The sequence below is a fragment of the Lagenorhynchus albirostris genome, chromosome 2 (assembly GCF_949774975.1).
Source record: "Lagenorhynchus albirostris chromosome 2, mLagAlb1.1, whole genome shotgun sequence".
NCBI classification, from domain to species: domain Eukaryota; kingdom Metazoa; phylum Chordata; class Mammalia; order Artiodactyla; family Delphinidae; genus Lagenorhynchus; species Lagenorhynchus albirostris.
The window spans coordinates 165,184,007-165,205,301 of NC_083096.1; the positions used below are offsets into that span (position 1 = coordinate 165,184,007).

At 56.0% G+C, this 21,295-nt stretch overlaps 1 protein-coding gene across 1 annotated transcript in view; it reads left to right on the top strand.

The window, feature by feature from the left end:
- The window catches only part of SLC9A1 (solute carrier family 9 member A1), a 49,430-nt gene extending 28,651 nt beyond the window's left edge, over positions 1-20,779 (top strand). Inside the window, exons 2-12 of the mRNA XM_060140933.1 lie at positions 7,527-7,987; positions 11,032-11,282; positions 12,189-12,406; positions 13,300-13,502; positions 15,411-15,500; positions 15,974-16,044; positions 16,162-16,335; positions 16,572-16,686; positions 16,839-16,940; positions 18,253-18,325; positions 18,943-20,779. Coding sequence (XP_059996916.1) covers positions 7,527-7,987; positions 11,032-11,282; positions 12,189-12,406; positions 13,300-13,502; positions 15,411-15,500; positions 15,974-16,044; positions 16,162-16,335; positions 16,572-16,686; positions 16,839-16,940; positions 18,253-18,325; positions 18,943-19,280 — 2,096 coding nt within the window. The 3' untranslated portion in view covers positions 19,281-20,779. The remainder of the gene's footprint in view (positions 1-7,526; positions 7,988-11,031; positions 11,283-12,188; positions 12,407-13,299; positions 13,503-15,410; positions 15,501-15,973; positions 16,045-16,161; positions 16,336-16,571; positions 16,687-16,838; positions 16,941-18,252; positions 18,326-18,942) is intronic.
- Positions 20,780-21,295: the final 516 nt, after the last annotated feature.

Below are 21,295 nucleotides of genomic sequence, written 5' to 3' on the forward strand. Positions count from 1 at the left end.
CTCTGAGGCCCCTTGACTTGGGTCCTCGCATGCCTGCCTCCTCCAGCTGTGCACCTTCCTCACTTCAGTCTCATTTCCAGGCTGGCTGGAGGCCTCAGGGCCCTTGCGAGGCTCTTGAGACGCCCTCTCTGTGCATTTGTTCACTCTTCCCCCATCAGCCCCCTGCCTTCCAGACCCAGCTTCAATTCCACATCCTTTAGGAAGCTTCCGTCATTCCCTGAACCCACTCATCCTGAGCGTTATTTTCATGGGGCTCAGGATATTTGGAAAGCCACCTCAGATCCATTCGACAAGATGAGCGCCAGCCCCGCGTGCTGGGCTGCCAAGTCGCCTAGAATACCAGCTACAGAGCTCTCACTCCTCAGTTTGCAGGAGCACCTGACTCAGCCTGGGGGTTCAGGGAAGGCTTCCCAGAGGAGGTGACACTTGCGCTGGGTTTTGAAAGGTGGGTAGAAGTTCAAGGTGAAGGATTTCCCTCTGTGTGCACAGAGATGGGGTTTGGGGACTTCTTGCAACTGGAGGACAGGGGTTGATAGGGATGGGAGGTTAAGTGCTAAGGGTTAACGAACCTGGAATCCTGATCACAGCTTCTCCTGCCAGGTCTCCGAGAGGGCCCGGCAAGTCACAGCATCACTCTGCTTACTGCTTTCGAGTCTCCTTGTCCCCCCTGCCCTCCGGCCCATGTGGCATTTCTGTCCTTACCTCCCCTTTATCAATCATCTCTGAAGTTTGTCTGCCACGTCACAATGTACAGGTGCTTCTGTATGCAGTCCCTTGATTCTCACTTGTCTACACCTGAGGAAACTGAGGTCGTCTGTGGTGATTTGCCCAAGCCTCCTGGTTACTAAAGGGCAGAGCTGGGCCTCAAACCCAGGTTTTGACCTCCTGGCTTAGTCGTCTTTTCCCCATGCCTCAGGTGGCCCAGTGTATGCTGTTGTGTTCTCAGCTAGCTTATTAGCTAATTCCCCACCCAGACTCCATGTTCCCAGAGGGTGGGACCCTGTCTCCCTGAGATGTGGATTGAAACAGGCAAGAGATAGAGGTACCATTTGGAAGAATGATGGGAAAAGGCACAGAGGGAGACAGACTCCACCAGCATGGGGAAGAGTTCTTCTCCAGGTACTTGGAACAGATTTATTTTTGGCTGTTTTGCAGGGGAGGCATATTGCAGACTTGAATTCTCTTCCTGTTGGTGCTCACATGTTTAGTTTTCATTGATGCAGCCTGGCACAAAGAACTGGCAATTAGGAGACCTGGGTTCTAATTCTGACTCTGCCACTTCCCAGCTAGGTAGCCTTGGGCAAGTCACTTCACCTCTCTGAGCCTCAGTTTCTTCATCTGTCAAATGGGGGTCAGGATATGAGATGAAATGAGAGGAGCTATGTAAAAGCCTTGCATCAGACACTCTAAGTGTCCAGTAAGTGTTTTTCTCTTTCTCTGTGCTGGAGATTGTATCTTAAAGTGAATCATGATCAAATATAGTCTTACTGAGTGGGCACTGTTGGTTTACATTTTTTTAAAATTGTCGCTCATTGGGTGACTCCTGTGGGCCAGGAGCTCTAAATAAATGATCTCAGTGACACAGTCACCCTGGTCACTGGGTGACCAGGTCAGTCATCACCCCAGCAACAGAGGAGGAACCAAGACTCAAAGAGAAATGTAACAGGTATTGTGCTAAGTGTTTGACATATGCCATCTCATTTAATCTTTCCAGCAACACTCATATTTGGATATTGGCAAAGGCTTGGCGAAGTCAAGCCTTCCTATTTGTCTTTTTCTTTCCTTGTTTTTCATTCATTCATTACCCATACATCCGTTTGCTACGTGCAGGGTACTTATGCTGGGGTCTTTAAAGGATACAGACCCTAGAAGGCCTTTTTTCCTGCTTCTCTCTCTGGTAAACTTCAAAGCCCAATTCAGATGGTCCCTGCTCTGGGAGCATCACCTACTCTTGAAATTTCAGAGCCCCCTTCCTTTTTCCCACACTTCACATCTGAAAGTCAGTTTTATCTCAATTCACAAATAGTTACTATGCCTACTCTATGCTGGCAGCTGGAGACCCAGCTGACTCTAGAAAGTTCCCACCCTTAGGGAGCTTAACACCTAAGTGATGGACAGGTGCGCACCAGCGGGTCATGATAACGTAGAGTGATTCATGCTATACCTGGGTTTTGAAGATTCTAATAATAATAGCACTCACCGCTTTTTGCCAGCATTGAGTGCTAGCATTGTTTGGCATCCTTTGCCCTGATTATGTCCTCTTGTGCTCCAGAAACCTTCTGAAATAGGCTTTTCCACAGATGGGGAGACTGAGGTTAGGAGATGTAACTTGCTCAAGGCCACCAAGCTAGTCAGTGGCTACACCCTGATTGGAACCAAGGGCAGAGGGGCGAGCGCCACACATCTTTGTCTCTGCCAGTCTGGCTGCAAACCTACTGAGGCGCCGCCAACTGCATCTGGTTTATCTTTCTTCCTTGTCCTCAGAGCTGACGTTGATGGTGGGAAGAATCAACACGGAGAGGAATCTGACTCAAGAACAATCAGAGCCCCTCCTACCCCAAAGAACCCTCCGGCCCCAGTGGAGACCGGAGCTGAATACAGACCAGGCAGGCAGGGGCTGACAATTCCCTCCTCCTACCCTAGGAGTTCAGGAGAAGACTGACCCCTTCTGGCTGAGTTAACTGGGGAGTGAGGCGGCAGGCTTAAAAGATGGGAAAGATTCCCCAAGGTCTTTCCTCGGCCTCTAGAGTGGAAGAGGAGCAGTGGCGCGACTTCCCTGGAGAAGAGCTCCTGGGAAGAAACACCTCTGGCACCCTGGGAACCACTTGGGGGCTCTTCAGTCCTGGGTTCTGACGCTCCCCTTAGAAACAAAATAAGAATAAAACCAGGGATAACGTAGGGAGTGGCTAAGAACAGAGACTGGAGCCAGACTGCCTGGATTTGAATCAGTTACCAGCCGCTTGACTTTGAGCAAGTTGCTTCACCTTTCTGTGCCTCAGTTTCCTCATCTCTAAAATGAGGGGATGGTAATTGTGACTTCCCAGAGCTTGGTGAGGTGCAAGTAAGTTAGACGTGTCAACACATTGCTATAAACCATAGAGTGCCAGGCTTTCCTTGGGAGGTATTACCTTTCATTACTGTAGTTGAGACTGGTTGCTGGGGCAGTTGAAGAGGGAGTTAAGCGGAATTGTTGTGCAACCAGGAACCCCTTGGGACCTGGCCGAGTTGCAGCCCCAGAGCAGTCCTCAGGCCTGGAACTAGGGCAGCAGCGCCCATCGCGTGCCCCTGGGTCCCTGGTGACCCGGCACTGGTGGGCCAAGGAGGCCCCTCTTCCCGGCACTCTCCTCTGACCGCCAGGGCAGGGGAAAGATTCGGGAAGTGGGACTGGGGTGTCTGGTCACCCCGGCAACCAAGGGTGATGTGGGAGAGCCTCGCCTGCCTGCTCCACTGCGCCAGTCTCAGCAGATGGAGACAGTCTGAGGAGCTGTAAATAAAATGTTCTCATGGTGGAGAGCAGAGAGGCTGCAGAGGACCAGGAGCCCCGCATCAATATGAAGTTTAGCCCAGTGCCTGTTCCGTTTACGTGTGTGTGTCAGAGAGAGAGTATGTGCGTGTGTCTGTGTAAGAAGGAGAAGAGGGTGGGTGAATGTGTGTGTTTGTCAGAGTATGTGTGTCAGAGAGAGCAAGAATATGGGTGATTGTGTGCATGTGTGTGTGTAAGAAAGCGAGTGTGTGTGTCAGAGAGAGAGTGTGTGTGAGTATGTATGCATGTGTGTGTGTGTGTTCCCACAGTGCCCCCACTTGCCCAACTGCCACCTACACTGGACAGAGTGAGAAACACGTCTCCCCTCCCCCAGCCTCTTCACATCAAAGGGAGGCCAGCCCCAGCCTGTGTCGGGGGGGTTTGCCCCATGGCGGGGATGTTGAATTCCACACCTTCTCCTCCTGTCCTTGCCCTGGGAGGCCTGGGTGCTCCTGAAGGAGGCCGTGTGGCTTGAGCGATCACTGGACTTGGAGCTTCACGGGTTCTCGTGGTGGGACTGGTCGTGACCACTGACAGGTCACCGCTTCCCTTTGAGTCTCAGTTTCCCCAACCGTGTAATGGAGGATTTGGATGGTCTCCAAGGTCTGTTTCACCTCTCACGGAGCTGGATCTGATTCTAACTGCCTCTGCCCCACCCCCGATTCCATCCTGGTGGCATCACCACTGCCACGAGTTCGAGCCTTGGAAGTTTTGCCTCATTTCTTGGCATCTTGGGGCCTTGCCTCAGTGCTGGGCCTTTGCGAGGGGACCAGGCACCCAACTGTCCCCCCTTCCACCTCACTCAGTGTCAGCAAGCTTCCTGCGCTTTGAGGGGACTCTTCAGGGGTACAGGGTGGGGACTCCACAGGGTGGAGTCAGGGCCTTGGGAGAGGGACACGCCAGAACAGGCCCTCAGGCCCCCTTCCACGTGCTGATGACAGAACCTACCCCCCCCCCGAAGCTGCTTTCCAGTAATGTGCCGCCTACCCGCAGGCCAGGAGCCAGAGTGGATCCCAGACCTTCCTCCCCAGCCTGGGAGAGGCAGGGCCAACACAGGAAGGCCTGGGAGGATGTGCTCCCGGAGCAGGGCTCCAGCCCCAGGTACTCTGGTGGCTGGCTTATTTGAAGAAAGTAAGATGCTCTGAGCTAGAGTCAAGCTCCTCCATTAGACTCTGGGGAGGCTACTGAATTCTGCCGGAGCCCCAGCTTTCTCTTCTGCAAAATGGGGACAGTAGCTATCCCACAGGGCTGTTGTGAGGACTAAAGAGGTGACATGTGCCATGCTGCCTGCTCAGGGCCTGGCTCCTGATGCACCTTTAGGAGTAATGAACATTCTTCATGTTATTGTTCTTGGCTTGTTACACACACACACACACACACACACACACACACACACACACACACACACACACACACACACACACACACACACACACACACACACACACACACACACACACACACACACACACACACACACACACACACACACACACACACACACACACACACACACACCCTGGGGCTGGGGCTTATTTGTCTCTGGGTCTCCGTGGGGCCAGGAAAGCTCTGGATTGGATGATGGCAGAGAGGGCCTAACATGCTAGGTGGAGGTGGAAGCTCTCCTCCACCTGCCCTGGGCTGTCTCTTTAGACTCTGCCTCCTCCTGAGGCAGCCTTTGGTGCTCAGCTCCCAGGGGTGGGGGGTAGGGGGGTGGGGGCCAGCTGGCTGGGTTTGGCTTCCCCAAACTCACATGCTGTCCTGTCTCCCCAAGGATATGGTGTCACCCACACATGGTGGGGGGGCGGGTAGAGGTACAGGAATGGTGTTCTGGAGAGGCAAACTAGACGACGCAAAGTTCTGCAGGCAAAAGAGGATGTAGCTCATTTGCAAGGAATTTGTCAAGGTTGAAACGTAAGAATAAACAGTGGAGGGACTTCCCTGGCAGTCCAGTGGTTAGGACTCGGTGCTTTCACTGCCGTGGGCCCAGGTTCGATCCCTGGTCAGGGAACTAAGATCCCGCAAGCTGCACAGCATGGCCAAAAAAAAAAAAAAAATTGACAGTGGGGAGCGGGGAGCATGAGACCTCAGCAAGACCAGATGATGGAGGCAGTGCTGAAAGTTTGGACTTTAACCTTTTAGCAAGTAATCAAGGGAGACTCAGACTCAACCTGACCTACCCTTCCTAGTGTACCAGCCGGGTGAACACTGAGGGTTACTGAAGGGCCCTCAAAGACGGGACGGGGGAGGGGGCCTTTTTAGCTAAGAGGTGACTTTTGGTCAGGTCTGTTTTCACGTCTCCTGGCCTAGGATGGAGATGCGTTTTTTCCAACATGTTTTGAGTATCTCCTGGGTGCTGGGCGCTGTGACAAGGTTCTGGGCCGGATAGTGTACTGAGTCTTGAATTGTAGCTGTACTGGCGCCACCCAGATCAGTACCTGAGAGCAGGAGGGCTTTGGGCATGGGGAGGGATGTTCCTCTTCCTTCCCAAGGATCTCAGGGATGAAGAGAGCAGAGACCTGGCCAAACAGGTTATCGGGAATCATGTGGGTCCTGGCCAAGCCCTTTGCATTTTCAGATCGGTAGATACTTGTTGAGTGCCTACTGTGTCCCCAGCCCTGGAGATATAATCATAAACAGGTATGGAATCTGCCTGCACAGAGCTTACAGGCTAAGGAGGGGAGGAGAGCAAGAGCCTTCACCTTGAGCAAAGTGTCAAGCAGACCCTCTTAACCAAGAGGACCTTGAGGGTTATGTGCCCGACATGCAGCTAGATGCCCAGGTCTTCTCCACCCACCTCCTCACCCAAAACAAACCAAAAACCCATGGCCAAACCCATAGCATTGAGAGGTGCCCTCTCTGAAAGGGATTTTTGCTACTTCCCAGCTCTGGGTTTGGAACCAAGGGGGCCCGCTGCAGAGAGTGGCCTGCTGCTGCTGCTGGTCAGGACCTGGCTTGGGGAGATAGTTGATGGGTCTCAAGCAGAGGGGCATTTTATGCCTTAATGGGGAGGAAGGAGGGGTTGACTTAAAGAACTGCGGAATTTGATGGGAGCTTCTGAGTCAGACCTGGGTTCTGTCCTGGTTCTGCTACTGATTTGCTGTGTGACCTTGGGCAAGTCCCTTCCCCTTTCTGAGCTTCAGTTGCCCTGTCTTTAAAGTGGGTGGAATTGGGCTAGAAACAGGTTGGCAAACAGGTTTTGTCTCACATGCAAAAGTGATGTATTGCTGTCGGCCTCCTGAGCAGCTCTCTGGGCTCAGCAGGAAGGTACGCGAGTCTGGGGTGGGAAGTTGCTGCGTGCGTCCTGCACGTTTGCAGGCCCCTGGCAGTATGATTCCCCAGGTTCCTTCCTGCACTGATACTCTTTGACTCCTCTGTGCTTCTTCCTATCTCCTGTGTCACTTCCCTACCAACCATTGTCTGCCTTTTGCTTAAATACCTCCATGATGAGGAACTGGCTGTCTTCCCTCAGACAGAATTGTTGGATTGTTAGGCCTGGTCTTGAGCTCACATCTGTCTCCCTGAACTTGTCCCTGGAAAGTGACTTGGGTTCAGGTGTAGGTAATGCCCTTAGGATTGCAGATAGAAGTTGTGAGTGGGGACGGCACCAGAAAAGAACTCCTACCCTGACCTGGGCAGACAGGGTGGTCAGGGAGCTTGGAGCCTCCGTAATCAGTGTATAATTTCTGCTTTCTGGAGGCATACAGAGCTGCTTCTTTATACTACTTTGTGACAGTGACAGAGATAGCATCTGTATATCCTTTGCAAAAAGCACTTTAACAACATCATCACTTAGTTTATACAGCAACCCTCTGAGGCTGGTATCATCAGCTCTGTTTTACAGGCGAGGAAGCTGAGGCTCAGGAAGTTAACAGAGCGGCCTTCTGAAACCAAGCCTGTGCCCCTCTCACCAGCTGCCCTCCTCGTCCCCAACCCCATCCCCAGCCTTCTGTTCTCCTTGCTCCCCGCAAGCCCATGCCTCCCATTCTCTCACCCTCTGCAGGTTTCCACGTGATCCCCACCATCTCGAGCATTGTCCCGGAGAGCTGCCTACTGATCGTGGTGGGGCTGCTGGTGGGGGGCCTGATCAAGGGCGTGGGTGAGACGCCCCCCTTCCTGCAGTCAGACGTCTTCTTCCTCTTCCTGCTGCCGCCTATCATCCTGGATGCGGGCTACTTCCTGCCCCTGCGGCAGTTCACAGAGAACCTGGGCACCATCCTGATCTTCGCTGTGGTGGGCACGCTGTGGAATGCCTTCTTCCTGGGCGGCCTCATGTACGCCGTGTGCCTGGTGGGCGGCGAGCAGATCAACAACATCGGCCTCCTGGAAAACCTGCTCTTCGGCAGCATCATTTCAGCCGTGGACCCCGTGGCCGTGCTGGCCGTCTTCGAGGAAATTCACATCAATGAGCTGCTGCACATCCTTGTCTTCGGGGAGTCCCTGCTCAATGACGCCGTCACTGTGGTGAGGGGGCAGGGACCACACCCACGTGCACACAAGACGCAGATCCGAATTCAGGTCCAGAGTGAATCCCACATCCACCCGCTAATGATAGTAATAAGATAGCAAATGTCCCTTCCTGCTTGCTGTGTGCGGACATCATGATGGGCACTGGACGTGGATTATCTCATTTCATCCTCATGACCACCTTAGGAGGTGCTTATTATTCTCACTTTACAAAGGAGGAATCAGGCTCAAAGAAGTTAAATAACTCGCTAGAATATGATAGAACCAAAATTAGAAGCCAGGTCTGTCTGACTCCAGGGCCTGAGCTCTTGGCCTTACCAGGTCATATGCTCTGTCCCTGATGGATTGTGGTGTGATCCTGGTTGAATTACTTGTCCTCTTTGTACCTCAGTTTACCCTTTATAGACCGTTTAGTCTCTGAGGGGCATTTCGGCTTTCATGGTAGCTGTGTCTTAAGTTAGAGTTTAATTTGTGCAGAGTTCGAGGGCAGCAGTTGTGGAAGGGGACCTTGCCTCTAAAACCTACAGAAGGTGACAAGTGGGTTGGTTTGGGTTGGCCACTTCCTTACTGTGTGAGCTTAGGCAAGTGACTGTACCTCTCTGGGCCTCACCTTTGACAGCTGCAAAGTGGCAGAGTAGTTAGTGCTTTCCTTCCGGGTCTAGCGAGGACAGACACCCCCTACTGCAGGGTCTGCAGGTGGCAAGGCTGTATATGTTTGCACATACCCTTCCTCCCAGTCGGCTTCCTCAGGAAACAGATACGTGTATGTGCACACTCACGTTGTGTTGTGGAAACACCTACACCCCCCTCCTAGCTGGACCCCTCAGAGAGCAGCTGCCCGCACAGGAAAACACAAGGACACGTGTGCACGCTCGCACACACACTCCCACTTCCCCCCCAGCCCCTCAGGAAGCCGCACCTGAAAGAAGCGACAGACGGTGGTGGTCGGCTGCTGACAGCCTGGGCTTCCTCTCCCTTTTCCTTCCCCGCCACCCTCGTCAGCTCCTCGTGAGGCTGGTGGAGCAGCAGCCTGACCTGAGCAGGCTGGCGTCTGTCCTGTCTCTTCTTGCCCAGGGTTACCACACCAGCCTGTTGCCCCATCTGTAACAGGGATTGCAGTGCTTAGCCTGTCATCCTCCCGGGGTTCTGACAGGAGTCACACTCACTGATGTCTGCAAAATCAGTGAGTGCCAGAGACGAAGGCCTCCCCAGAGGATCTGGGTGTCGGGGTTCAGGTTGGCACTACTGGGGAGCAGCAGGGCGTGGTTGCAAGAGTGGATACCTCAGTCCAGCCACCTTGGGCCACGGCCACACCTCCCCAAGACGGTGGCAGCGTTGGTGGTAATCGCTGGTGTTCACTGAGTACTTCCTGTCGGAATATGTATTGTCTCATCTAATCTGCACAGAAACTCCATGAGCTTAGCATGGTAATTTTCCCCAGTTTTCCAGGTGAGGAAACTGAGGCACTGAGAGAACTCGTCCAAGGTCATATTAGCTGATAAATGATGTAACTGGGGTTCAGATCTACACAGTCTGAGTCCAGAGTCCAAACGCTTACCAGTATGCTACTCTGCTTCTCTAGTCCCAGTGACAGTGGTACCAGGCCAGAAAGGAGGACCTTGCCCTCTATACCTGCCCCATTGGCCCAGGTGGTGCACTTTAGGGGCCCATGAATTTCCTCAGGCCAGGAGTAAGTTTAGGTAGCCCAGGGCTGAGAATGCACTGCTGTCCTTCACCGGAGCCCTGCCTTGTCTCCCAGACGGCTGTGTCCTGGCGGCACCGGGGACTGGCCGGTGCTTGGCATCTCCCCTTCCTGCCTAGCCCCAGTCAGGCCCTTTCTAGAGCTCTGGGCATGGGTGTGAGTGCCCCATTTTCCAGACAGTAGAGCTGAAGGCTGCCCCAAGCTGAGTGACCTCAGGCCTTTGCCCTGGAGCAAAGGTGCCCTGCTTCCAGGTGCGGCCCAGGTACTGGGGGCTTCGGAGGGTTCTGTCTCAGGGACCCTCAGGTCCTCTTCCCCACTCCCTCAGCGTCCCCCGGGCCTGGACACTCCCCAGCTGGTTTCTAGGTAGAGCTGTTTCGGAGCAGGCCAAGCAGCCAGCACCTGAGAGGGGGCAGAACCTCCAAGCTGAATGCCCGGGGAGGCCCCATCCACGGCTGTCCGGGAACACGCTCTAGGCCCGGTTCTGCTGCTCCTGGGCTGGGGGCCGTCTGGCAAGTTGCTTCACTACTCTGAGCCTAAGTTTAGCAAAGGAACAAGCATCCTTAGCCTGCCTACCTCTTCAGGCTGTAGTGTGTCGAGCAGCATGACCATAATCAAAGCGCTTTACTGTGTATGAAGTGCCGCTTAAGGTCTGATGGTAGTGATACAATGACCGCTTATTTCCCCTGCCCGGAGGTGGGGAAGCCATGGAGAGCCTCTCGTCCCACAGTGCCTGAACCTGGTGGTTCATTGCAACCACCTGTTGAGCAGAGATTTCTGGGCCCCACTTCCAGACAGTCCAAGTCGGGTATGTATGGCCTGGCCGTGTATATTTTCAGAGAACTTCAGCGGTTAAGTCCTGTCCTAGTTCATTATCTGAACTCCCCCTGCTTTGTGCCGAAGGAAAAACCGAAATCCAGGCAAGGATGTGAGAGGCGAACTTGGTACAGTAGCAGCTAATACTGTGACAGGCACTTTGCCTTCATCGACTAATTTAATCTCACAATAGCCCTGTAAAGTCGGGACTATTACCCCTATTTTCTGGTCAGGAAAACTAAGGCACAGGGAGATTGAGTAATTTGCCTCACGTATACAACTGGGGAGCGGCAGAGCCAGAATTTCAACCCAGGTGGTTTGGCCGCAGAGCTGTGCTCTTCACCTGCACAGCACGTTGCAGGCCCGAAGACCCTCTGGCCCCGAGGCCGGTGGTTTTGGCACCTGGTTGGTGCTAGGGTTTCTCTGCTACCACATGGCCATGGTCAGCGGAGGGGATAGGATCACCCTGGGTGGACCCCAGGGAGCCGTGGGGCATCCTGCCGACCAGCCTGCGCACTCTTCCTAGGTCCTGTATCACCTCTTTGAGGAGTTTGCCAACTACGACCGCGTGGGCATCGTGGACATCGTCCTCGGCTTCCTGAGCTTCTTTGTGGTGTCCCTGGGCGGGGTGTTTGTGGGCGTGGTCTACGGGGTCATCGCAGCCTTCACCTCCCGGTTCACCTCCCACATCCGCGTCATCGAGCCGCTCTTCGTCTTCCTCTACAGCTACATGGCCTACCTGTCAGCCGAGCTCTTCCACCTGTCGGGCATCATGGCGTGAGTCTGGGCGTGGTGTGGGGGGCTGCCAACTCAGATTCCCCAGGCTGGTAGGGTCAAAGGGAGCTACCCAGCGTCCATCCCCCAGATCCAGACTCCAGGTCCCGGGGCTGCCCCTGAAGCACTGAGTTTAAGGTTCTGGAAAGTCTCAGCCCAGCTATTTCTTCCCCTCGTTTGTCGCAAAGGGAACCCCTTGGTGGTAGCCGGACACAGTCACTCGCGCTTGCTGCTGCCCTCAGCAGCCCCAGCAAGGAGGCTCCAGGCTTCCCTTGAAGTGAGGGTCCTGGAGGTCCTGAGGCCCCAGACAGGTCTTGAAGCCAGGGGAGTGTGGAGGGGCAGTGAGGTGCAAAGGTGCTCACAGTAGGGGAGGCCACTGGAAGTGTGGGGCACTGGGGGTGACCGCGAGGAGGCTGGGCCAGCAGGAATGGGGCCCAGGTGTGGGCACCAGGCTGGGAGGCCTCGGGCTGCTGCTCGGAAGAGAGCTCCCCGTGGGGACCCCCACAGGTTAAAGGGACGCCACGCTCGGGGGGATAAACCTGAGGTCGCAGACCTGACTTCTGTAAGGTGGAGTGGCAGCGTGGCCTCGGGGAGAAGGAACAGGCCTAGGAGCTGGGCAGCCCTTCGTTTGCGTCTCAGCTCTGCCACTCGCTGGCCGTGTGGCCGTGGGCAGGCGACTTTATTTCTACAAGTCTCAGATCTCTCGTCTAGAAAACACAAGAATATGCCTGTGTCTACAGGGTTGGGTGAGAGGATTGAGTGAGAACAGGTGTGCGAAGCCCGCAGGGGCGTCTGACTCGTAAGGGGAGCTCAGGAGACGGGCACCTGTCCGCCTCCCTGGCTGTGGAGGCGCTTTGGGAGGGTGCAGCTCGACTCTGAACCCTGAACCCCGCGCTTCCCTGACCCCAGACTCATTGCCTCGGGAGTGGTGATGCGCCCCTACGTGGAGGCCAACATCTCCCACAAGTCCCACACGACCATCAAGTATTTCCTGAAGATGTGGAGCAGCGTCAGCGAGACCCTCATCTTCATCTTCCTCGGCGTCTCCACCGTGGCCGGCTCCCACCACTGGAACTGGACCTTTGTCATCAGCACCCTGCTCTTCTGCCTCATCGCCCGAGTGCTGGGTGAGGTCCCGGGCCCGAGCCAGGGGAGGTGTGTGTGCGTGCTGGGGGTGGGTGCTGTGTGTGTGTCTGTGTGTGTGTGAGAAGTGCGCTGGGTGGAGGGGCTGGGGTTGGCTCCTGGCTGGGCTTCCCCACTCCTGCTGTCTGCAGTGCTGAGGCCATGATGGGCCTTTGAGGGGAGAGGGACGTGCTTGAGGTGCATCCGTGATCTCTGGGGCGACAGTCATGGTGTACCAGTGGAGGCCCACAGAGCCAGGTCTGTGAGCGTCTGGACTTCAGCGCTTTCAAAGCTGCCTGCAGTTCCTTCCAACCTCTGCTGCTAGCCGGGGGTGCGCACGGGGACCAGGCCTTAGGCCCTTGGCTGCTGCTTCACCTGCCAGACACACATTACCTCAGTGATGGCACGGCTTCCCCGCTCTGGATCTCACCTCCTCTCTGAGGTTAGGTCTGGCCGTCGCATTTACTTGCTGCACTGTCTTAAAACCCCTTTAATCCTCCAGAAATTCTGGTTCTGTGGGTTGAGATTGGACTCTGAACTCTGCATTTTTAAATAACTTTTTATTACAGAAGATTTCAAACACACAGAAAAGTAGATCCGTCCTATTTAATAGGTGTCAACTTGTGGCCGTCTCTTTTCCCATCCCCCCCTGACCTCCAGCCACTGGAGGCCTCTGTAATGTCTCTAAAATATATCCAGGTTGAGGGCCCCCCTTAAATTGAAGATCCACCCAGCTCTTGGATTGAGGGATCTGGAGCATGTTGGGCCGAGGGACCCGAGAAACGAGTGAGCCGGGTGGGCTTACTAGTGGAGGCTTCCTCCAGACAGAGAAGTCTCTCTGCTGCAGAAGCCAGGAGGGTCTGGGACAGCCTGACCCCTCTCTTCCCCTCCCCGGCAGGCGTGCTGGGCCTGACCTGGTTCATCAACAAGTTCCGCATCGTGAAACTGACCCCCAAGGACCAGTTCATCATTGCCTACGGGGGCCTGCGAGGGGCCATCGCCTTCTCCCTGGGCTACCTCCTGGACAAGAAGCACTTTCCCATGTGTGACCTGTTCCTCACGGCCATCATCACCGTCATCTTCTTCACCGTCTTTGTGCAGGTGCTGGACAGGGTGGAGCAGCCCTGCCTGGGGACCCTGACTCTAGCAGGAAAGAGGAAGCACGTGACCCAAGAGGGGGCCCATGGGTTCTAGTCCCAGCTCCACTGATAACTAGTGCAGTTATCACAGGGACAAGCCACTCCCCCTTTCTGGGCCCCAGTGTCCTAAATTGTAAAGGGAGAGTTGTGATCATGCGTCATTGAAAAGTGACCAATCAGAATGTAAAGTAACCAGACTGCTGCCTAGTTTAGTTAGGAATCCAGATAGCATTAAGAGGAGTGGGTCCAGTCAGCAGGCCCATGATGCTCATTGTAGGGGCTTAAGGAAGTGGTTTAATGTCTTAGGATCTTAGTTTCTGCATCTGTAAAATGGGAATAATAGCGCAACATGGGGAACTGGAAAGGTCCCTGAGCTGGCCAGCAGGAGGTCTGGAGTTAGCCAGAGCTCTGCTGTTATCAGTGTGACCCCGGGAAGGACTCTCCTCCCATCTCTGGGTCTCAGATCCCCATCTGTGAAGTGAGGGGACTGAACTGGATGATTCTGAAGAATCCTTCCAGCCTGCTGGCCATGATTCCTGTGCATTTAAACAACCCAGACTTAGCTGAGAGCCTCACCGCCCTCAGAGTCCCCAAGGAAGCCCAGCCTGAGATGATGTAAATTGCTTTTCCTTATCTGACCTGTGACCTTGGGCAAGTGAGAAACACCCTGTCTGGGCCTCTGTTTCTCTACCATCCCCTCCATCTTTCCTGGACACTAATCCTGGCCAGGCCCTAGGTGGGAAACATCATTGCCTTCTCGGGGAAAAAACAGTACAGAGGAAACTTCCTCGGGCTGGACTTGTTTTTTCTGTCCTTTAAAAGCAGAGGGGACTGCCTCTTTTGTCATCTTGCCCTGCTTCCACCTTGACTTTGCAGTTGTATATGCTAATGGTTTACCAAGCCCTTTTTTTAAAATATAAATTTATTTATTTATTTTTGGCTGCATTGGGTCTTAGTTGCTGCGTGCGGGCTTTTCTCTAGTTGCAGCTAGTGGGGGCTACTCTTCATTGTGGTGCGCGGGCTCTCATTGCGGTGGCTTCTGTTGTTAGGGAGCATGGGCTCTGGGCACACAGGCTTCAGTAGTGGCTTGCGGGCTCTAGAGCGCAGGCTCTGTAGTTGTGGCACACGGGCTTAGTTGCTCCGTGGCATGTGGGATCTTCCCAGACCAGGGCTCGAACCCGTGTCCCCTGCATGGGCAGGCGGATTCTCAACCACTGCACCACCAGGGGAGCCCTACCAAGCCCATTTTTAATGAAAGCAGCTTTGAGGTAGGGACCTCCCTGCCTGAGTTTGAATCCAGCTTTACTACTTCTGTGAGACCTTAGGAAGTTACTTAACCTCTTTGAGTCTCAGTTTTCTCATCTGTAAAATGAGGATAATGAATGGGCTTCCCTCTTAGGGTCATTGTGGGTATTGAAGTGCTAATCCTAGTAAAACACAATTGGTCCTGGCACATGGCAAGTGTGCAGTTAAATTAGTTGCTGCTGCTCTTCCTAGGTCCTCCTGGGTGGCAGTCCTGCAAGGGGGGTGGAGCAGAGGTGGTCCTCCCTCTTAGCCAGGCCTGACTTCCCTGGGGTGACAGAATGCATCTGTGGTGGAGCTCACACTTGAACCCAGGCCCTCTGACCCCTGACCTGGGCTAGATGCCTTGTGTGTGAGTCACTTGGCTGGATGGGCTGTGAAACCGCTGGCTGTGTCTTTGGAAAGAAGCGGGCCTTAAGGACCTGCTTTATGTAAGTGCTGCTGGGAGGTTGGGAGATCGGGGACCTCAGAGCAGAGGGCAGACTCAAGGACCCTGGGGTGGGGTACCTCTGTGGCCTCCCTGCCAGAGTAGCAGAGCTACAGTGCCTGACACCCACCTGCCCTCCAGGGCATGACCATTCGGCCCCTGGTAGACCTCCTGGCTGTGAAGAAAAAGCAAGAAACGAAGCGCTCTATCAACGAGGAGATCCACACTCAGGTACTGGAAGCTGGGCCTGGGCCCTGTGTTGCAGGAGGAGGCTCCGGAAGCTGGGGAGCAGCTAGGCCTCGCGTCCATACCCTCAGTCAGCCCCTCCTCCCTCATCCCAGTGCCCGGGTGGTCCTTCAGCCTCCTGAGGTCACCAGGTCACACCATAGGGGGGTGTGGTATGAGCAGCCTAGAACTTGAGGAAGGGGCGTCACGCAGTCTCTGCCTCTGCAGAAACCTATCCCAGGCATTGGCACAAGTGGGTTCAGAGAAGGGGTCTCAGCCGGGCCCCAGTGGCCAGAGGCTTGAGGTTTCCCTGGGGTTCAGGATGAGTGAGGTATAGGTGCCACCTCCTGGCTGGTCCTGGAACTATAGGGCTGGGCTGAGCAGAGCTGCACTAGGGTGGAAGGGGGGCGCCCATTCAGAAGTCTTGGTAGGGGAGGAGCCCAGTAGTAAGGCTTGACCTGGCCCTGGGCCCGTTTCAGTTCCTGGACCACCTTCTGACAGGCATCGAGGACATCTGTGGCCACTACGGCCACCACCACTGGAAGGACAAGTAGGTGGCAGGCCTTGTGGGCAGGAGGGTGGGAGGGGCAGGTAAGGGTCTCCCGGGGCCTGGGCATCAACCCGTCCCAGGAGGTGGCTTCATCCATGTCCTCCCTCCTCCCACCAGGCTCAATCGGTTTAATAAGAAGTATGTGAAGAAGTGTCTGATAGCTGGCGAGCGCTCCAAGGAGCCCCAGCTTATCGCTTTCTACCACAAGATGGAGATGAAGCAGGCTATCGAGCTGGTGGAAAGTGGGGGCATGGGCAAGATCCCCTCTGCCGTCTCCACCGTCTCCATGCAGTGAGTGCTAGTGGCCAACCCTGGCAGCCTCTGCAGGCGCACTGACCCCTCGACACGCACCTGGAGCAGGCCCCCTGGGGCATCCTACTGGGGTGGGCGGGAGAGCTGCAGGGCCACACTGAGGACCAGAGGCTTGGCCCACCCCCCACCCCGGCCATCCCGGGGGGACCCTTCTGGCCCAGCCCAGCAGGCCCCGGGGTCCCAGGAGTTTTCTCATCTGTGCCTCGTTATCCCAGGAACATCCACCCCAAGTCCCTGCCTGCCGAGCGCATCCTGCCAGCACTGTCCAAGGACAAGGAAGAGGAGATTCGCAAAATCCTGAGGAATAACTTGCAGAAGACCAGGCAGCGGGTGAGGAGCTGCTCCCCACCCGGCCCCCCTACAGTAGAGGAGCCCCTCCGCCCCCTCTCTGCTCCAGCCCTGCGCCACACGCCCAGAGCCGCCCAGCCCCTCCAGGCCCAGCTTCTGGGGCCTGCCCTGCCTGACAACTGTTCCTCCCACAGCTGCGGTCCTACAACAGACACACGCTGGTGGCAGACCCCTACGAGGAGGCCTGGAACCAGATGCTGCTCCAGAGACAGAAGGCCCGGCAACTGGAGCAGAAGGTGTGTCTGGGACTGGAGCTGGCTGCCACCTTTCTCCGGGAGCCTGGGTTCTTCCTCTTCCTGCACCGCCACCACCAGGCCCTTTTGGAGATAGAGCCACTCGGATCTGGTTTTTCGGCCTCCTCCACTTGTTTCAAAGGCTGAGCCCCAGGGCGGGTTCCAGAAAGCTGCCTTCTCTCCCTCTTCCGCACTCAGAGCAGCAAAGAGGCCCCCTTCCCCATTGTGTCCTCAGGCATCAGAGCTAGACGAGTCTATCCATGTGCTCTAACCCCTCATTTTCTAGTGAGAAAACTAAGGCTCAGGGGAAAGGGACCTGTCCAAAATCACAAAGCAAGGCACACACGCCTTCATTCATTTGTTCAGGAAGCGTTTGTGGAGCGGTTCCTAAGTGCCAAGCAGCAGAGTACCCTCTGTGAATCCGGTGGTGAACTGGCCCAGTCCTTCGCTTACGGAGCTTCTCATGCAGTAGCCCGTGCAGGACAGGAAGCGCAAGGGGCCCTGAGCACCTTGAACAAGGAAGTGGTCAGCATATGCTTAGGATTAAGAGCCACAGGGGAGGGAGTGTGGCAGAGGGAGGTCCAGGCGGAAGGAAGAAGCTGGGCATAAGCTGCTGACCACAGACTGAGGGGGCTCAGCTTTCCAGGAAGCTTGTTAATGGTGTTAGGGTTTGGGTCTTATTCCGAGGGCGTGGAGAGTCACGAAGGAGGGTTCTAAGCAAGGGAACGACATGGGGAGCAGTGGGGGTGGCCCGGCTTAGGGCAGTGGCGGGGGGAGGGAAGGAGCAGGTAGCTTCAAGGGACATTTAGGAGGTGGAAGCAGCAAGCCTTGGTCACCAGACTGAGGTGGGACTGAGGGAAGAGGAAAAGGCGTCAGGGGTCGCGTCTAGCCTTCCACTGGGGCGGTCGGGAGTGGTGCCTGGGAGAGGGGACACCAAGGAAGGGACAGCTTTTGAAGGAGGATAAGAGGCTGAGTTCAGTTCCAGCGTGTTGCATTGAGATACCTGGGGGCCATCCAGGGCCCAGGTGACACTCTGACTCTCTGGGTCTGTACCTCAGGGGTAGGTGTGGGCTGGAGCTAGAGTCTGGGCAAGTGTCACCATGGGAGAGGCAGGGCAGCGAGGGGGGTGTTCAAGGCCACCCCGGAGGTTGCAGAGCTTGACAAGAGGCTGGGCCAAGCCCTCAGGACCTAGCACTGGCCCGGGCAGAGAGGGAGCGGGCACCCCAGACACACCAAAGGAGGGTGTGGCCACTGGCCTTCGGTGCCGTCCAGAGGGGCCGCCCATGCTCACCCCTGTCTGCCCTTCCTCTGTCAGATCAACAACTACCTGACGGTGCCGGCCCACAAGCTGGACTCGCCCACCATGTCGCGGGCCCGCATTGGCTCAGGTAAGGCAGGGCGTAGGGTGCTGGGCGAGGGGCCTCAAGGCTGGGCACACAGTGCCACCATCTCGAGGATGAGGCTCCAACAGGAATGGGCCTCAGAGAGCCCGCGGGGAGGACGGGCTGCTCCCTCCCTGACCTCCCAAGCTCCTCCTACATCGGGTAGAGTTGGGGGTTCACCAAAGGGGGCAGAAGAGGGGCCCTGCTGTCCTCCCCAGGGACAGAGCGCTCCACGTGGGGCTCATGCTGAGGAGCTGGGTGCCTGGCAGGGAGGCTGGAGGCGGCTGCACCGGTGGGATCACCAGCATGTGGGGAAAGCAAGGGCAGGCCTTCCAGGACCCGGTGACTCAGGAGGGAGCCTGAATTCTTGGTCTGAGGAGGGACTCCTATGGGAGCCCCAGGGCTGAGGAGGGGAACACAGTCCTACCTCTCAGACCCCAGTCCGAGGGGAGGAAAAGCAATCTGCTTGTTGACAGGGGCTTGGAAAGGCCCCTGTGGAGTGATTTGAAGCGCGCCAGGATTGCTGAGGTTCTGTAGGAGCCACTGGCACGGGCTGAGGCGGGGCGCACGCTGGGCAGGGCTCAGGGGCACAAACCAGCTTGTGCCTGGCTCTCTGTCCCCAGACCCGCTGGCCTATGAGCCGAAGGCCGACTTGCCTGTGATCACCATCGACCCAGCCTCCCCGCAGTCACCTGAGTCTGTGGACCTGGTGAACGAGGAGCTGAAGGGCAAGGTCTTGGGGCTGAACCGGGATCCAGGAAGGGTGGCCAAGGAGGACCACGAGGACGACAGGGGCATCATGATGCGGACCAAGGAGCTCTCGTCCCCGGGCACCGACGACGTCTTCACCCCTGCGTCAAGTGACAGCCCCAGCTCCCAGAGGATGCAGCGCTGCCTCAGTGACCCAGGCCCCCATCCTGAGCCTGGGGAGGGAGAGCCTTTCATCCCCAAGGGCCAGTAGCACTGGGGCCAGCGGGCGGTGCCCGTCCCACCAGACTCTCCCACCAGAGCAGGGGTCTGCTGGCGGGGCTCCCCTCGTCCTTCCCGACCTGGATTGGCCCTGCCCCTCCCCCTGTCGCATGGCAGCTGGGCCCACAGCCCCCACCGCAGCACGGCTCCCCCTGCCTCCTGGGAAGCGCCCTCCCTCCCACCAGAACTGCCTTCCCAGTCCTTTGGCAGACCTGCTGGGCTGAGGCAAACCCTGCCCTTCCTGATCCAAGCTCTCTCCCATACCCAGACCAGGGCCTCTGAGTTTCCCAGACCTCGGAAGGCCCCCTCCCAATCTGTCACCCTCCTCACTGAAGTCAATCTTAGTTTCTAACCAAAGAGCCTCTGGCTCAGCCTTGGTCCTTCCTGGAAAGGGAAGGAGCCGGGGCCTCTGTTGTCCCTCCATTAACAGCGTTAAGACTAGGGGACCAGGCATCTGACTGGGGGAGGGATCAGTGACCCATGGCCGTCCCACCCTCCTCCCGCCAGCTGTGTCACCCTGGCCAGCCACCTGACCTGTCCTTACTCAGAGCTGCAGGCTGAGGGCATCTCTGAGCTCTGTCTGGAGCTGAGGCGCTTTGGACGATGATGACTCAGCTCTCCAAACTGTGCTCCAGCGGGGACCACTGGGCCCTTCAGGGGCTTCTGTCAGGGGCACCAGAGAGTGCTGCCTTTTTATCTGTTTTGTTTGTTCACACTTCCATGTAAGATTCTATTTGCACAGAGGGCATTCCTGTTTTTAAAACATTTTTGAAAACCTCTAGCTGAACAGAGCTCCAGCCATCCTACTCTGGAGCATTACCCATCCTCATTTGTGCCTGTCTGCCCAACACTCTCCCCCAAAACAGTCCTCTGTCCCCAGGGCTCTGATTTCAGAAATGACCTCACCCGCTCACATACCCACCCTAATCATGATTTTCTCTAACTCACAGATGCCAGGCCTCCTGGCACCTTCTTTCTCTTGGGCCTGACCCTCAGTTCCCGCTGGCCTGTTTTCTCTCATCCCTCTCCCCTCCCCCACTGGCCCCTGGAACCTCTCTTATAAGCACTGCACCCAGCTTGCTGTGGAGCCCTGTCCTCAGGGTAGGGGCCTCCCCTGAGCATCTCCCACCGGCCAGGGCTGGTGGGTGGGCTGAGTCCTGGGTCCCCAGAGGCCTTTGCTCACAGGCACACACTCCTACTCCCACTGCCACCATGGGCCAGGCCCAGGCCTACTGGTGTCTGTCCTTCTCCCAAGGGTACTCCTTTCCCCAGGATTGTGCAATAGTCAGAGCGTCCCCCTTCCCAATGGACTGGGCAGTGGGTGCTCATCTGTCCCCCCTCCTCTCCATGTAAGTGCTGTTTGGGGCAGGAGTCACCATGCAAGGGTGACGTTGACAACCATGTTCAAAGCCACCACAGCTGCTGCCGCTCTGCCGCCTGTACAGAAGAAACCGAATCTTTTTCATATTCTAATAAATCCGTGTGAGTTTTTGATAGAGTCGAGGGCTGCTCCCTGGGGACCAGGGACCTGTGGGAGGAGGGTGGCCCAGAGCCCCCAAGGACTTGGCTCAATGGCTGGCACAGAGAAACACTTAATCCATGTCAGGGGCTGGTGTGGTTATTACTGTGGGTCCAGCACCAGGAATACAGCTGTGAGCAAAGCAAAACGCTCCTTCAGCCTCTGGGGAAGAGCAACATTAATCAGTGCTATCAGGAAAACGTGTGTGTGTGTGTGTGTGTGTGTGTGTGTGTGTGTGTGTGTGTGTGTGTGTGTGTGTGTGTGTGTGTGTGTGTGTGTGTGTGTGTGTGTGTGTGTGTGTGTGTGTGTGTGTGTGTGTGTGTGTGACAGTGAGGGGAGGAAAGGGTGACGAGGAGGACTTTCCTGAGTGATGGATAGAACTACAGGATGAACTGAGGTTAACCAGGTGAAGAAGGTTTCAGAGAGTGCCCATATGTTCTAATTGGGAGCTGCATGTGGGAACACCCTAGGATCTGAGGAAAGGCTGA